The sequence below is a fragment of the Chamaea fasciata genome, unplaced genomic scaffold (genome assembly GCF_029207755.1).
Source record: "Chamaea fasciata isolate MVZ Bird 193981 ecotype frontalis unplaced genomic scaffold, bChaFas1.0.hap1 SCAF_1, whole genome shotgun sequence".
NCBI classification, from domain to species: Eukaryota; Metazoa; Chordata; class Aves; order Passeriformes; family Sylviidae; genus Chamaea; species Chamaea fasciata.
The window spans coordinates 121252111-121269707 of record NW_027094086.1 but is presented as its reverse complement, the minus strand read 5'-3'; the positions used below and the strand labels follow the sequence as shown (position 1 = coordinate 121269707).

The window sequence follows — 17597 nt, the reverse complement described above, 5'->3', positions numbered from 1 at the left end:
CCACATTTTTATAATACCATTTTGCCTTTTCAGCTGTAACTTCTATTTCATACATCTTTCCTTTTATACAATGAAATTTAACTGCTGCACTGACAAATAAACCATGTAATGATTAAAAAAAGTTCACTGCTTTGCCTCAGAACGAGAAACTGTGAGATAAGCAACTTGATGAGTTACCCAATTATTGATCAAAAGAGTGTCTACCTCCATAAGACACAGGATTTGCCTTACCTTCAGTTGACACCTGGCTCTGCCATGGGTTATTGAGCTGATTTTGCAGTCTCCCTTCAAGTGTACTCAGAGCAATGGCACCACAAACCTGAGAAGCAAGGAGACTTTCTTAACACCCAGATGACACAATTTCAGAACAGATCAGGATACAAATGAACTTCATGTCCTTCAAAGGCAAGAACAGCTGACAAACAACAGATTTGTGAATGTCAGCAAATGTTACAAGACAGGTTTCATGCATTCCCTTTCGAGAAATAACATCAAGAATGACATCAAACGTAGATGTACATTGTCTTCATAGAAAGAACATCTTTTCAACTGTGTCTTCAAGAGAAACAGAAACATCAGTTGGGTAGCAAATTTGTTAAGAATTACTTTAAAAATTTAGCTGTTATTTCAAACCATTTGTCATGTTCTCCCCCTCCTTTTTTCTTGAATATCTTTTATAGCACACAATTAAGGCTCATCACATGTGGCATTTTTTTCTTACCAAAAGTTTTTTTAAGCTGAAACCAAGGCTAAAAAACACCAGTCCCTGAGGGAATTGTAGAGGAATGAAATGAAACTTTGCAAGAGCCATCTGTGGTTTATTAGTGCAATCAATCACTTCCAGCCTCATGCAGCATAGTCAAATTTTCTGTAACGATAAAGCTTTTATCACTACGGGTCTCTATAATTCACACAGTATTCCATAATACCAGATTGGTTAGGTTGGAAGGGACCTCTGGAGATCATCTAGTCCAGATCCCCAGGCAAGGCAGGGTCACCTACAGCAAATTACACAGGAGTGTGTCCAGGTGGGCTTGGAATGGCTCCAAAGGGGGAGACTCCTCGACTTCCCTGTGGAGCCTGTTCCAGTGCTCTGCCACTCTCAATGTAATGAAGTTCTTCCTCATGTTTAGATGAAACTTCTTGGTTTTAGTTTGGCCACTGCTCCTCATCCTCTTGCTGGGCACCACCAGAAACACTCTGGCACCATCCATGACTGTGTCTTTTAAACCTTAATATCATTGTTTGACGATCATACTTGGTGAGAGTGGGAAGAACATTCTGAATGGCAAATCTCTTTATTTTAGTGGCCCTGTAAGTTCTAGGGGAAGGACATGAGGGGAAATATGTTTTACCCATATTAAACACAAATGCTTAGAAGTCATAATTTCTCAACCCTTGACAATTTCCCCATAGCAAACCAAGCATAGCAAGACTACTAACCTGTGCTCAATAACATCATGCAGGAATTACACAAACAGAAAACACAAGAAAAACATGTTAGTTTCAAACCAGGTGCAGTTTTTTAGTCAAAACTGTAGCTTAAATAAGGGAGCAAAAGGCTTCAGCCGGGATATGTGGTTTCGGTTTATGTGGCAGTGCCCATGTGCTGTATCTGCCCCTTTTCAGCTGCCCAACAACCCAGCACAACACAGTGGTGTTTACACAGCAGGGCTCATCTTTCCTCTTAAATCCAGACTCGTCAAACCATCTTCACACTGATGTTCTTCAGCTATCCTCTGGCCCGCGTTACCAAGCCATGGTACCGAACAGCCACCTTCAGGATGCATCCCTGAGTCAATCTGCCTGTTTTCTGGCTCCGGGACCCCACAGGCCAGAGGCAGCTGAAAACCCAACAGACCAGTTGCAGCTGCCTGGGAGGACAAGGGAGACCACAAGGTTGAGGAGCAACAGAACAAGGGGAAATAGCTTCAAATTGAAGGAGAGTAGGTTTAGATATTAGGAAAAAATTCTTTATTGTGAGGGTGGTCAGGCACTGAAAGAGGTTGCTCAGAGAAGTTGTGAATGCCTCATCCCTGGGAACTGTTCAAGGCCAGGCTGGATAGAGCTCTGAGCCACCGTCTAGTGGAAGGCGTCCTTGCCTGCAGCAAGCAGGTCGGAACTGGATGACCTTAAATTCCTTCCCAACCCAAGCCTTCCTACGGGACGGCAATACCGGCGAGCCCGAGGGGCCGCTCCCACACGAGGAGCCCGAGGCCGGCCCAGGGGCGGTTCAGGGCCGGCCCGGCAGTGCCGCCACCCCTAGCAGCGTCTCATTGGCGCCGAAGTCCGACCGGCAGCTTGCTGCGCCAATGAGACGAGGGGGCGGCCCCGCCACTGGCCAATGGAGCAGCGGCGTGCCGGGAGGGGCGGGGCGCGGGCCGGCATGTGGCGGGCGCTGGCGGGGGCGCGGCGGCTCCTACGGCCGATGGGGGCCGCGGCTGCTGGCGCCCCCCGGGCGGAGCCGCCGCCACCCCGGGCCCCGCCGGGTCGGGGCTGCTCGGCGGCGGGAGGCGGAGCCGGGCCCGGGGCGCTGGGGGCGGCGGAGCGGCGCCAGCCGGCAGGTAGGGCCCAGGCCGGGGCCGCGCTGCGTGGGTGCGCAGCGGGACCTTGAGCGGAGCGGGACGCCCGCGAAGAAGGGGCTGCGCCGTACGCTCGGAATCGCGCCTGCAGCTGCGGAGCGTCCGCGCCGGGCCCAGCGCGGTGGGATCGGCCGAGCCCGCGGCCCCGGGGTCACGGCACCAGCGCTGGGCCGGCGCGGCCTCCGCAGCGGCGCTGGGAAGTGAGGAGTTGGGCGGTGGTGAGGGGGCCCGGGCGTAGAGCCGTGTGTGAGGGGGCTGCCCCGGGCCCGAGGGGCTGCTGGGCCCGCAATCGCCCCCTGAGGTAACAGCCTGGGAAGCACGAGGGCTCACTGCAGGGACAAGCCTGGTGTGCACGGGGCTCGTTTGTGGCTCTCGCTATTCAGCAAAGCTTCTCTAGCCTGCATCTGGCCGTGCCCATCAGTGCCTGGTGGTGTTTGGGCCAGCCGTTCTCCAAGCGGGCTCTGGAGGCTTCTCATGTGGCTGCCAGGCAAATATTTGGCTTCTGGAACCGCTGTGCCTGGAGGAGCTGTGGCCGCTGCTAATTTTCGAGATGTGTGACCACAGCAAAATATTGAAAGAGTGCCCTGAGCTGCAAGTCTTACGTTTACAGAGATCTGATCCAATTTCATATTCCCATTCACGCATGTAATTGTAGCTATTGTTGCCTTGTTTGGCTTTTTCTTTATATTGGGAAATGTACAGCTTGGCTTTGTGCTGGTGCTCAGTCTGCACTAACATTTATTTTATAATGGCAGACTTGCATTGCTGACAGATTCAAATGATGCCTAAAGTGTGCATACAAGTTGCATCTACCTAATTAGGACAAATTAGAAATAAACCGATTTCATGGTGTGAACAGAACATAGTTTCACTGATTTACTGTTTTGTAAGCTGGCTTCCTTAAACTGTCTGAAGGACTAAAGCTTTGTCTACAGTATCATAATGCTCTGCACCAGATCAGGCTAGGGAAAAAGAAAAAAAAAAGTGGCATTACTCAGCCTGCGGATAAAAAAAAGTCTTCACTCTGCATCATGTCAGCTCCATTTTCAAAATACTGGTTGCTTCTACTTAGGATTCTAGAACAGTTTCATCACAATGTATTATCACAGATTGTTGAATACCATTGTTCTGAAATATTTTCAATTTTGTGTGTTGTTTTAATAATGCCTGTTGGGAGTACTTAGGTTTAAGTCATCTACATTGATAAGTGTGATGATATTACTGACTTTAAAATGGCAACAAGAAGAAATAAGGAAGTTAGCAAAACCCAAAATTTCATTTAGGTAATTGTTACATCTAATGATAGTGTTGTTTTCTGGAAGATTGCTGAGTTCTCAGCTTTGGTGGCTGTAAAAATGATTTTGAAAAATCTGCAGTTCATGTTCCATTGTCAGTGTCAAACCAAACTGCACAGTGAGTGACTAGCTTAGGCTATAATTCAGTTAATTGTCATTTTATGGCTTTAAATGGTTTATTTTTGCAATTAAAAAGAAAATTTGCCACTGTACTATTTTTCCCATGTGTTCCAGATACTGTTCTTCCAAAGTTCAACATTGACTTGGTTGTAGCACTGCTGAGACAAGAAAATGCTAAAGACATCTGTGTCATCCAGCTATCTCCAGAAATAAAATACTGTGATTATTTTATAATTGTCAGCGGATTTTCAGCACGGCATCTTCATGCAATGGCAAATTACATGCTGAAAATGGTAAGACAGTTCTTGCTGCTCTCTCTCTGAGTTCTGGGAATGGTTGTAAATGTCGTGAAAGGAATTTCCCCAGGATTGCATGTGTAGGGGTGTACCAGGTGAGATGAAACCGATGACATTATGTCATTTAGTCCTGAATACATCTAGGAAGTAACTGTGGGTTTTTTCCTTTAGCAGTACTACACAAAATACAGGTATTGTATTTTAGAAACAGACCTCTCTGTATGTAGAACACTGAGCACATCACAGTTGGGTGACTAGAACATGAATGATGTGATGCGGTGATGATGACCTGTGTCTACCTTTATTTTTGTCCAGCGAGCACTGTTGCTATTCCCAGTCATTCAAAATAGCTTTATCTGACTGTTCTCAAACCCTGATCCGTTAAATTTCCACTTTCTCAGGCATAGTGTAAGGCAGGGAAGAAAGTTGGCCTCTTAGGAGGCACAGGATCCCCTCATGAGCTTTGAGCAAGCTGGTAGTTGTCAGCCTGCTGTGCATTACTGCAGAAGAGGAGAAGCAGCACAGAAATCCTCTGCTGTTTGGCTTTGGAAGGAAGAGAACTTTCCAGTACAGAAATGGAGGTCAGAATAAAATTACAGGTAGAGCTTAGAGATGAGGGCCAAACTCAGGGAGGGAGAAACTTTCTTGCCTGAGAAGAGCCATGCAACTGTTAAAAAGAACAGGGTGAGGAGTATGAGCAGCCCCCATCTCAGTCAGCTGCCTGTACTCAGCCTGGAGTTTGCCTTCTCACCACCCACTTTCTTTCCCTTCCTGACCCTGTTTTTCCTTTCACTCTTGGCAGTTGGCAAGCTTTAGTACCATTCCTAAACCCTTACGATTCACTCACAGTAAGACAAAGAGGTGCTCAGGTGTAGCATGAGACCTTCCTGTTCTGCTTCCAGGAGCTTGTGAATGGCAAAGGCCCACATCCCCTTCTGGTTTCATGTTGGAGGAAGAAGCTAGCACTTGGTTGTATTGTAATCTCTTCACCTTACACAGCCTCTAAAGACAGGGCTTGGAAACTTGTAGCAGCGGTCAGCCTTTGCAACCTAACAATTGCTGATGACAGTTCACACAGGGCTTTTTAACATTTTGAGCAGACTGTTGGAGTCTTTTGAAGATACCTCACATGCCATCTTAAAGAAAGGAAGATAGAACTGGTTCTGAGGTAACATTTTGAAAGTTTGCCATGCTGGTTTGCAAACTAGCGTCATTACCCAGCAGCTAACATTGTGTGGAACAACCAGGAACAGCTGCATCTTGTGATAATTGCATTCCCAGTGAAGTGGGACTCATTTGCCAGCCAGCCATGCTGGTACATGTTGTTTTGTGTTCTGCCGGTGTAAACCTCCAGTGAGAGGTATCAGAAATAAAACTTGGTGCTGGTGGCAGCTGTAGGGATCCAGTAACTGAAAGACTACTGTAAGCAGTTGTATTTAGTATTCATCTTGATAACACCTGCAAAATTATTGGACAATGGTATGGCAGTCCAGAGCATCAGGATTTCAGATTTGAGAAATCTGTACATATTTTCCAGTACTGCAAGTGTATATTAGCCTTTTCCTTTTGTGCAGACCCCAGGACAAGCATGAAGTAATCTAACCTATTTAAGCTTTAAAACAACTCAGCAAAGTCAAACTTCTCTGTTAAGTTTGAGTGCTTTTTAAATAAATGCAAAAGACTCAGTTTTCTGCTATTCTGTTTTTTTTTCTCAGTACAAGCATCTCAAAGAAGAAGGTAGTCCTCGTACTCAGATTGAAGGAAAAGATACAGATGACTGGCTGTGCATTGATTTTGGTAAGTATTTGTGAATCTGAGAAAAACAAAATTCTGCATGAGCTCTTTGTTGACAGAAGCGTCTCACCGTGAACCCTGGTTGCAGTGAAAAGTTCACAGTACTCTGCTGTTTGGGAATTCCAATTGTTGCTTCAACTCATTGAGATAAATGATTTCCCATTAAATATCTTTGGCACTAAGAAAAAAACAGTAACTACTCTTCAGTGGCTAAAACAGGTCCTAATAAATTGAAGGTAACAATAGTGGGGGGAAAAAAAGCTACTTCAGTCAGTTTCCTCAGGTTTCTGTAATCCATGTTTGGGTAAATGGGGCCTCACTGTACACTGCCTTACTAATGAACTATTGAACAGACTCTTTCACTGTCCACATCATGCCATCGCATGGGGTAAAACCTTAGTCCTAAGAAACTGAGTTGAGTTCTTTATTCTACAAATGTGAAACTCTACACAAACATAAAAGACTGCATTCAAAAAGCAGTTCTCCTTCACTGCTGCTTTTAGAATCTCACCCCCTGGCTTGGTGTTTTAACCTAAAAGATGAAAACTTCACTTAGGGATGAGTGAGGAGCACTGCAGCCATTGATGTTGAGCTTTGGTTACTTAACTCTAAAAATTATTGATGGTAATAAGCGAAAATCAATTGGAATTTAAGGGCATGACTACAGAAAAGTGCATTAGACAAACTCTGGAATTAACATTCTCTGCTGTTGTTTGCACAGAATTAATGAAACCAGAAGAACTTAATACATCAAAGTTTGAACATATTTCATTGTAAAAACCACCTGAGAAGTGTGAGCAACACACCTAGGAAAAATTACTTTGCTTTAGCAGAATGTTGACAGTACAAGAAAGCTGAAAATCTATCTGTCATCTTGGGGGACTCTTTCAAGTAAAATTCCTTCTGTCCCATAGAAGTCATAATTTCTTTGGGTTGGAGTCTTGTGATCGTGTCTTATTTTAAAGTATTGTGTTTCATATCTTGTTACGGTAGTCTGGGAGTTTTTGGAAGGACTGACCAATTCCTAACACTGCTTGAGAGTTGGAAGCAGCAGCTTAGGAAGGGACTTTTATCAGCTGACTCGTATCTAGCCAGAAAGGGGGGGGAAGGCTTGAACTCTTTGCTCAGCTGAAGGTATAGTAGTGCTTTACTGTTCCCATAATTCACTGTGAATTTCTGTTCTGTGCAGGTAACATAGTGGTACATTTCATGCTGCCAGAGACACGAGAGGTTTATGAATTGGAGAAGCTGTGGACTCTTGGTCCCTATGATGACCAGTTGGCACAGATGACTCCACAGTCCCTGCCAAAAGACTTCATATTTGGACTGACTCTTAACAGCAGTGATCATCTTGAGACAAGAACTTAAAGCAGCTACTTCATGGAAGGAGAATGAATGTGCCTGAATCATACAGTCTTGAGAACTGAGTAGTTGGTAAAGTTGATCAGTACAAACCAGTGGTTTTATTGGATGTGCCTAGGCAGAGTTCTGAAAAAGCTAAAGTGAGCAGAATCACAGAATCAATAAGATTGGAAAAAACCCTAGAGTCCAACCATGAAATGTCAAAGGAATCCTATCTGAGCTTCCCAGGGGAGCCACTGTCTTAGTGGAGTTTGCAGTGAGAAGAGCAGGGCAAAGACAGCTGCTTAAGCTGGAACTCATGCTCAACCTCTAGAGTAATTGTTTTTCTAATATCTTTGACAGACACCCTGTAGTGGCAGTGCAAAACAGACTGCAGTGCTGCAAGGAAAAACTCTGGAATAGTACAGTTGAGATGACGCTTCTTTGTGTTGAGCCATTTGCTTCTGGTCACAATAAAGCAAGTCATGGTCTGAAGGGGGGACAGAAGACAGAGTGGTGTTACTGAGAACATAAAAGCCAAGAGCAACAGTGACAAATAAATGTGCTTTGAGTTATCAGCACAGTAAATCAGTTTTCCAGCCAATACAAACCTGGTTTTAATAATAAAAAAGCCCTCAAACTGAAGTGCTTCAGTTACTTGTTTTCATGTGAAAGGATTTAGCTCATTCTGCATCTGCAGTTGACTCCTCTCCTAGTTTTTCTCTCACCTACTTTCTGAAAAGGGACACTGAGACAACACACTATGGCAGTGAAAACCTTCAACTCTTTCAAGTGGGAAAAAAGTTCTATAGGAAGCCCTTGGCCACTGAGTATTACTTGCTCCTAGTGGACTGTTCAGCAACTTTCAGAAGTCACTGTTCAGTGTGTTCTTAGTGTGACTGGTGCATAATCTGATAACCAGTTAAAGAATTTCAAGGTGGTAACCAATTTGTCTTTGTAAGACAAGATGCTTTTTTGCACTAGAGGACAGGGGTTTCATCACTGGATTAGGATCTCTTCCTCCTGCAGAAGTTTGCTCTGCAATGTATCAGAAAGCAGAAACAGGAGATGCTGAGGGGTAATTGCCTTTTTCTCCCTATAGCCTCACAAATTACTGCAAGCCCTGTCTGCATCTCAGCCCTATGCAGCAGCTTCTGTTTGTAATGCTTAAAGTGAGCCTGGGCTTTGTGCCTGTAGCTGTGTTCAGGAGGAAGTGTGTTTGTTTAAAGAAGTCCAAACAAACCAGAACCCGCTTCTCCCTCTATTTCAGGTCATGTTTTCTTGCTGTGTCTAACCTGTTTTTTAATGAATGACTGCCTACAAGTTCACCTGCTCTTTGAAACAAGACAGCAGATAGTTCTGCAATTAAGCAAAGGGTATTTTTTGAAGTGTAGTTAACCTTAGAGATGAAACATCTTTGCCCACAAAATAAATATTTTGTTGGGAAATATAACTGCAGAGGTTTTCAAAATGCTTCATGATACTTCTGGAAAGTAATCACCTTGGCTGGCTTATGGCCTGATGGGTTCTAAATCAGGCATTTCCTCCTAGGAGGGATGCGTAGGAGTAACTTTGAGTCATTCCCTGAAACATTTGCCTTTTACTGCTGCTGTGGATAAGTAATAGAGGTAGGTTCAGTAAATATTACACCATTATATGAACCCACATCTAGTAACCAGAACCACATACAGTATCCCGTGTGAAAGAGCAGTAACTAAAAGACTATCCAGAAAAGAGCAGTAAGAGAGGGAACAGCTGTGTGAAGAGGCTAGGACTGACTGAGAGGTGAAAAAGGTTACTAGTCTTTAAGACAAGACAAAAAATGAAAATAACAGAGGAGACAAAAACCAGTAAAACAAACAAATACAGCTGATATAACTGCCAAAGCATATTGTGAAAAGGAGTTCTGTGAACATCCACTGGATGCTATTAAACAATCAGAACTGCCTGCCCAGGGAAAGAACTTGGTCCTCATTGATTTAAAAGAAGCATTTCTAATCTCTGCTGAGCTACTGCAATGCCCCAACCACGTTTCCTGCCAGCCTTGGTGAGACTAAGGCCTGATAGTCCTAGAAGCTGGGATGTAGGAATTAACCCAGACAGTCTGGATGATCAGTACTGTGAAAGACTAAAGCCCTTTTGGAAAAAAAAAAAACATTTGGGAATGATTTCACTTGGAGACATCAGGTGATTTCTGGGTAAAATAAAAAACACCAAACAGCTTGTGCAATGAGTCCGTAGATTCAGCATTCAGTCCTTCTGGACAGGTACCCGTAGGTTTGGTTCTGTGAAGGGTCCCTTGATGACATGAACAGGAGAAGCCACTAAGAGAAACTTATCATTTCTCTGATTTCCTGCACTGCATCTGAGCAACTTCATTTTCAAGCAGTGTTTGTGTCCCAACACTTGAGCTAACATCTCTGTTAGAGGCCAGCTTGAGTGCTTTCTCAACAGTTTTTCATGTTTTAGAATCCTACACCCTAGGGCCATATCAAGCCCAGACTGTCTTGCACAGCACACATGCTCCATTTAATGGAAGCTGAGACAAAGAGCGCATGCCTTGGAGATTGCAGCTTAAGAATAAAAGCTCTGGAAGGTTAGAAGCAAATAAAAATGCCATGATTAAGCAAATGCTTAAAACGGGTTGAGCTGTCACAAATGGACCAGCAGTACAGAGCAAGGCTTGACTTTTTGTGTTGCTCAAATGATGGGGTGCTGGTTCTGAGAAGAAAGGTTGTTATTGACATGGAGAAATGAGCTTCGGGTGCCCTGTGAAATGTGATACTCTATGCAGTGCCTTCTACAGACATAATTCTTCAATTCCCTCTTTCTGCTGGTGGGTCCCAGGAAATGGGCTGTGAAGTAGGAAGTTGAATGAGTTTGGAAAACAAGTTGGGCTTCCCCGTTCCCTTTGAAAAGATAGAGAATTGTGTAATTCATGATGCTCCCTCATTCCCCGACTCCTCTTTCTCGTGTGTAAGCATTCAGTTAAACATCTGGTCTCATTTCTACTCCAAATAATGTTAACAAGGATCTAAATGAAGAGGTGATACCACCTCACTGGCAGGTGGTGTGTTTGGGTGGTCATGGTTGGGGTGAGAGGTTGTCAGCACATTTGTTTGCCAGTGTGACTGGTAGTGCTGTCCAAGCTTCTACGGCCACACTGGTGACAAAGCTTCATCACTCCAGGACCACCACAGTAAAGACTGGGTGAAAAACTGCCTCCCCTCTCCCCCCCAAAAAATTACTGCATTTCTGATCGCCTTCATGTTTGCCCTGACAGTCAGGACTGTCAAGTCCACATTCCTTTACACAGCAGATGAGCCTAAAGTGAATGGCGCAAGGCAAACCACGAACCCATAAGGTTGTCCTACAGACTATATGGCATTGTTAGATGAGAGGGACAAAATGAATTACAAGCCACAGAAGTCACTGCTTGTTTTGGGAAGTGCAAATACTGTAACCTGGCTGTCCTAGCAGCTATGGAATTACCTGTAGGTTACCGCTCATCCTTAACCAGTTATTATGGACAGAAAACCAACTTGATCAAAGCACTGCAAATACTCAGGACAGTCTGTCCTTATGCCTCATTCATTTAAAAAAACACCACACAACTTTATCTGATGATAGGAGTTAAACTCTTTATTCCATTCAGAGGCATCTGGCAAGTAGAGCTGCATTGGGGGGCACATTACAGATGAAAAATGATCCATACTTTCTGGATATTGAAATCATTTACAGTATTTACTTTCTAGCTATTCCCAAATACTCCAAATTACCAAGTCTCAATTGAAAAGAAAAACATGAGATACCATATTAAGTCTAGAAATTTAAGAGAGATGACAGTATTTAAATCAGCAGATGTAAATGCAGCGCCTATCTGTAAAGTAATTTTTAATGGAAAATAATGAAGTCAAATCCTTCTCAAATGTTAAGAAAGGAACGTCCGACTGACTTAAGCCTCAACAAAAATTAAAATGCTATGTACTTTCCATACTTCAGTAATTTTAAATTCATTGTAAGAAAAAAAAATTATCCTAAAGGCTAGATGAAGGTCACTGTCAAAAAAGGAAAAGAAACTCATTTTTCTTTGCTAAAACTACAACATAAGTTTGTGGTTTTTAAACCAATTAGTAAAGAAGAGATGCAGGAAAAACACTTCAGACCATTTTCAAAATTATCTAATCTGTACAACAATGATCTTTGGGAAAATTATCTAGTCTATGTAGTAATGCCTCTATTTCAACATGAACCTAAGAGGTAGATAACAAAATGATGAAACAAATGTTTTTGCTCGCTGTGCCCCTCAAATCAGTGCAGCATGGTGATTCTGATCATCTCATGCACAAAAAACATCACAAAAAAAGGTTCAGAGGTAATAGCATGGCTCTGTCGACCACACACACACAGGCGCGCACGCGCACACACACACACAGCAGTCTTTATGCACCATGTGTTGCCACATTTTTTTTTCTTAAACTGAGGTAGACTGAAGTTTATTGTAGAAACTTGAATGTGTCACTATTACCACAATCATCATTCAAATTACATTTGGAAATTAAAAAATTTGGTAACTTTCCTGTTATCCCTGCCTTTTGACATTTTTTTTTTTTGTTCTCCTCTAATGGTTGGTTGCAGAACGTGCATAAATCCTGCTGCATCTATTATAAGCCAGGCTAGAGAGGTTGTTGTTTTGTTTTTTTTTTCCTTGTAATCATTTTCAAACCTTCAAAGTGGCTTAGTGTGGCCCATAACAGCGGCTGGATATGTAAACTTAGCCTTTCATTATCTTTCAATGTGATCAAACACTGTTTGACCTTCCCCCATCGTGGTAACTGAAAGCAGTATGATGTGATCTGCAGAGAGCAGAGACCCTCCTGGCCTCAAAAATGCTCCGGCAGATCAAGTGTTCTATCAAACTGAAGATGAAGCTTGCTCTTTGAACAAAATGGCAAAGTCCAAATGGGCTGCAAATGGTTAAATGTAGCATTATTAGGTAGTGATGGTCAAAGGCACAAAGGGTTCATGCATTCAATCAAGTAGCACAAAAAAAAAATTCAGCCTCTTGCAGCCTTCTAAATTTTTCCCCCAACCCCAGCCTCTTGCCATCACTTCCTTGTCCTGTTCCCAAAAAAGTACCGTCACAAACTTTTTCATCCCATCTTAAAAGAAAACTAAACGGCATTGCTGCTATCAGAATGTTGGCATCATTCACTATCTTTTGAACATTCATTAATTTTTTTTTAAACAAATGATGGTGTTGAAGCCCTCAGGAAATCTGAGGCTGTGTTTTTTTTACCCACCTTACTCCCATCAGCCAGCAGCTAGAAGTGCTCTACTATATTTTTCCCCGATAAGTCTGTAGTACTCCTGGCTGGTGGCTGATCAAATTTTAATTTTTTTTAAAAAAATAAAATGCTCAAGAACTATTAGCTTTATAAAGTATACAAAATACCAAAAAAAAAAAGCAAAAAAGGAACAATTTCTCATTGAGGTACTAAATGCCTGAGGTAGTTTAGTAAAATGCATATTTATCTTTTTATGCCCTGGCCAACACCATTCAACACTTCCCTTAGGTTATTCATGGCAGTGTTATGTAAAAATGCAACCAAATTCTTTTTAAAAAATGCCACTTGTTTCAACATTGGGACTAACACTTAAACTCTTGTCAATACCCTTGCTCTAACCCTAGCCCACCCACAATCCCACCCTCCAAATGTGTTTCTTCTTTTACAACTGGACCTATAAGAGCAATGCCTTTTCTTTTTTTTTTTGTTGGTTTTTTCTTTTCTTTTTTTTTTTTTTTAACCAGTGAACTCAGAAGAGAAAGCTTCATTAAACCAAGTTCTAAAGTTGTTGGGGAATAATAAGAACAATAAAAAAGACTAACGAGTTTATGTTAAATTGTGAGAATAGAACAAAAGGGAAGTGAAGGGGTCCTTATTTTAAAGCTGGGTTTCAAAAGTTTGAGAGAGCCTAAAGAATACATTCTCAGAGACAGCGTTCAACGGTTGCCTGGTCCTCGAACAGGTGATTGGCTTGGTGGATCTTCTGCATAAAACTTCAACAGGTGCTCACCACCTGTCTCTCTGTCACACAGTCTGTCTTTGGTCTGGCATCTGTCTCTGATGGGCCATTTCCTAAACCTTTATTTTCGTCTTGGCTGAGGCTGTCCGCTTTGCAATGTTTTTTGCTGTTGCTGCTGCCTTCTTACCTGAGCCAGTATTTCCTGAATTTTTCTCTGAGCAAGCTGAAGGACACAAAGAAGAAGAAACAACCCATCATGATGTCATGCTGCAGTGACTGCTGTTTACAACCAACAAGAGATGCTACTGGGATTAAGAAAATTTGGAATGACTAAATTTCTAGTACTGACAAGACTATTTGTTAATTAAAATACACTTGAGATTAATCATGATGTACAACCTAAATTTTAATTTTTCTTCTCTTTTCCACCTACCACAACTACTTGCATGGTCAGCTTTCTCATCTGTAATATAGAAAGCATGAGAATAGGAAGATGACTACCAATGTTGAACTTATTGAAGCTACAGCTTTCATTTTACTCCTCTGGAAAATAATAATGTTTCATAAGAACCACTGTTTTAATAAAAAGGGTACAAATTTTTTATACACTAGGGTAACCAGTCAGTCAGGTCAGACTTACAGGATTTCCCAGCCCCCCATCTCCTTTCTGAACTACAAGTCACCTGCAGCAAAGTATCAAAAGGAATGAGTCTAAGTTAAGTGAAGGAAGGAATCTTGAGATCCTTTTCCATATGATATTAAATCGACAGATTGGGCAATGTGGATGAATTACATATCTGGGTGCATTCTTTCCAGATACTACGATATGGCTTGTGTCTCTGCTCCTTCTGAATTTCAGCCCAATCACAACTTAGGTTTTCTTTTGATTTGAAAGTTTAGCAGTGCCAGAGCCTGCATAAATTGACAGAAGAATTTAAGGAGACTATTTTGCATATGTAAACATGCAGTATCGTTATGAATCTCTCTCACAGGCACTAGGAAAGTTTATTGCAGCAACACAACCAGAGAGGCCTGGCAAGCAGTGCTTTCTGTATCCTGAGCAAAAGTCTTCCATCCCTTGGCTCCTGCACATGGCTATAAAAGAAAGGCCATGCAAACGTCAAAGCAATACAGAAAATCATTGCAGTCATCCTACCTGGCATGCATAGAAGTGACCAGTTATTTTCACAACCACCTGATCATTCTCATCAGGTGTCTGGTCACGAGGGACTACAACTTCTGCACTTGTCAAGTTTTGAAGCTCATTTACCTATAAACAGATAGTAGAAGTCAGAAAACTTTAAACTAATGAATGTTATACAACCACCAAGCCTCAAAGATATCGACCATTGAAACATCATCCTCTAAGCTATGTTTTTAAAAACCCCTCACTAACAGAAAGCATCTTTATGCAGCAGTGTGCACTCTGCAAGATGAGCCTCTTGTGTCTCAACATAAATTAGCACCAAGTCCTTTGGGTTTGTAGAAGTGTTTTAAAGACCAAACACAACACACAGAAGGTGTTAAATACATGACTTTAAAAAAGCAAATAGATGCCACAGTATTTACAGTTAGGTTTAAAAGTGTAAGGTCAGAAAAATCATATAATATAGGGAAGAAAAATGCCGGAGTATTTATAAACATTTCCTTCTAAAACCTACACAAGACGGAGAACTTCAGACTGAACAGTAGAGAAGTTCTGTTTGTTCAAATTATTTTCAGCAGCTTATCAGGCTTCCACAGTGTTAAGTAGAGGTAAGGTTAGAGTCTTTGTCTCATTAAAACTAACTTTAATTTAGAAAGGCATTTTATTGTGTAATTAAAGTTTTAGATGAACAGCTTCTCAGACATGTTTGTCCTTAAACCTCTTTCCACTGCAAGTAATGGAAGAGGCCACATTGCCTCCTGACACTTGACCTAAAGACCCTGTTGCGCTCAGGATGGACACTCAAGACTGTATCGTGTCTTTGCAAATATCATCTAGCTCCTGACTTAACACCGTATGAAAATACCTGAGCACCAGCAAAACACCAGCACCTTTTGAGAACTTAAAATCCTCAGTGACGTTACTTTGTACAACAATCTGAGTCTAAGAAATGTCATCAATTTAATTGAAAGAAAGAAAAGGTACACTTTTTTTTTTGCAATATTGAGGTCTGAACATGTCTTAAATTCCTACCACTTATTTAGAAATGAAATAAATCATCCTAAGACTGGCTTCAACTTCACAGTAGAAAAAAAGAAAATGTAACAAGTACAGCTAAGAAAATAGCTCCTGCTTTAATGTAACATCAAAGAACTAGTTTAGCTAAAAGTTTAAGCTCTATGTGTATATACACACTGAATATGAAACATAACTAAGCAGCACTAAGGGTTTAATTTCAGCTACTTACTGTTTTGCCTCCTTTACCAATAACTCTACCAGCAGCATAGGATGGCACTTTTATATGAGCCTCAAGTTTCACTTCTTCTTTAGGTCCAAAGAAATTTTCTTCTTTAAGTTTTCCATAGATTCTCCCTTGAGCCTGCAAAATTGCTTTCAGTTAGAGAATGTTCTTCTTGGAATCTAGTTAATGTTAGGAAATTTCACAGAAAGGAGAATTCTTCGTACACAATCCTGACAAAGTATTGTCCCTAATAAATACACTCTTTTTCTAAAAAAAGTCCTCGTACCAAAATAGGAAGTACCAGGGTCCAACTTTAGAGATTGCTTGACAAACCGGGGAACCACACAGCAATTTAACAGTGACCATTATTATTCTGCTTTTCAGTAGATACATTGCCTTAAAAGAAACCATCACATTTCTGTAGAGGTAAAGAGTGGTGGAGAGCAGAACTGTCAGGCAGAAGTTTTATATTACACCCAGAAGCACAAAATGCAACTAATTGATTCAGAAGCCCGTTCTTTTTAGGATGCTAAACTAAAAAAGCCACAACACCCCCAACAAGTCATGGGATGTGGACTCAAATTGGAGCAAAGAGCTTGCTTTTATAATCCATTACAACATATTGTTTAAAAATAAATAAATTTGCACTTGCTCATATTTCCAAAGTAAAAAACCAAACTGCCCAGATCTAAATAGTACCATGGGAACAGTATTATTCCAACTAGCACATAGTTCCTTTTTCTGGGAAACACACAAGTGCTGGATAGCAAGAAGAACGTCCACTGAGACATATACAAGATTGTAAATTTGCTGATTTTTAAACACATTTATTTCCTTATTCACAGCCCTTTATCTGTGAATTCGTGAGAAATGGTAACCAAATCTTCTACTCTGTGGCTCCCAGATGCTTCAATAGAACGTACATTACTGCCAAATTATAAAGAAAGGTGGGATGTGGTGTCTCCAATCTTTCAGTTCTTGAAAAGGTCTTTAGGAAAGAAAACAACCTAACTGGGCTGCAAGCCGCTGCACAGTAAACTGGTGGCTAAAATGTATTGTCTACACTAGATTCCACTTCACTTTCATATATCCCAGATCCAAGGCAACACAGACATGCATGAATGGTTGTGTCACAGGGATGCCTGAACTTCAGGGAGCACTGCAGCAGAGGCTCTGAACAGTGGCATGTTTCCTTCCCATTGTCTTGCTAACAACCAGCCCTGCACACTGCAACATCCTCAGACTGCTGCAGCAGCTGAGGAAGAAAGGGATGCAGCCACTGCAGCTCGCAGCAACATGAATGACAGAGAGCAGAGCACAATGAAGTAAGAAAAGGATGCCCAAGTCACAGGCTCTGGGATAACACTGCCTCTCCAAGAGCTCATTACTCATCTGAGCAACAGCTATTGCCTCTTCAAGTTGTTGAGCACCAATTTACATTCTTGGTGCCCCAGTAACCACTGTCCCAAGAGAGGAGACCCTTCTTAACCAGAGTTTAAGGAGAGCACTAATGAAGTGTGGACCTGGCTGTAAGGCTAGCTTCAGGTTAACAGTAGTGATAAAAGGAGAGACTGAGCTCTGCCTCTGCTCATCCCAGTCAAGAGGGCATTGCTCAAAGAGCAGCTAAAAGTCTACAAGGTCTGGAGCTGAATAAAGCCCCAAGGGATAATCCCTTTCCTTCATAAGACCAGCATACTCCAGGAGCATTGACTGTGCTACTACACTGATGCACCTTTGCAAGCAGAGCTCAAGTGT

At 42.0% G+C, this 17597-nt stretch overlaps 2 protein-coding genes across 2 annotated transcripts in view; one reads left to right on the top strand and one right to left on the bottom strand.

Annotated features, from left to right (window-relative positions):
* Positions 1-2344: 2344 nt before the first annotated feature.
* MALSU1 (mitochondrial assembly of ribosomal large subunit 1) lies at positions 2345-7894 on the top strand. The gene is made up of 4 exons (XM_066195743.1): positions 2345-2564; positions 4112-4290; positions 6009-6090; positions 7277-7894. Exons 1-4 carry the CDS (start codon positions 2345-2347, stop codon positions 7453-7455), a joined length of 660 nt encoding a protein of 219 aa, XP_066051840.1. The 3' UTR covers positions 7456-7894.
* Positions 7895-12119: 4225 nt separating this feature from the next.
* Positions 12120-17597, bottom strand: part of IGF2BP3 (insulin like growth factor 2 mRNA binding protein 3) — a 112471-nt gene continuing 106993 nt past the window's right edge. Inside the window, exons 14-16 of the mRNA XM_066195734.1 lie at positions 15849-15980; positions 14612-14725; positions 12120-13678 (exon numbers count right to left, since the gene is read on the bottom strand). Coding sequence (XP_066051831.1) covers positions 13577-13678; positions 14612-14725; positions 15849-15980 — 348 coding nt within the window. The 3' untranslated portion in view covers positions 12120-13576. The remainder of the gene's footprint in view (positions 13679-14611; positions 14726-15848; positions 15981-17597) is intronic.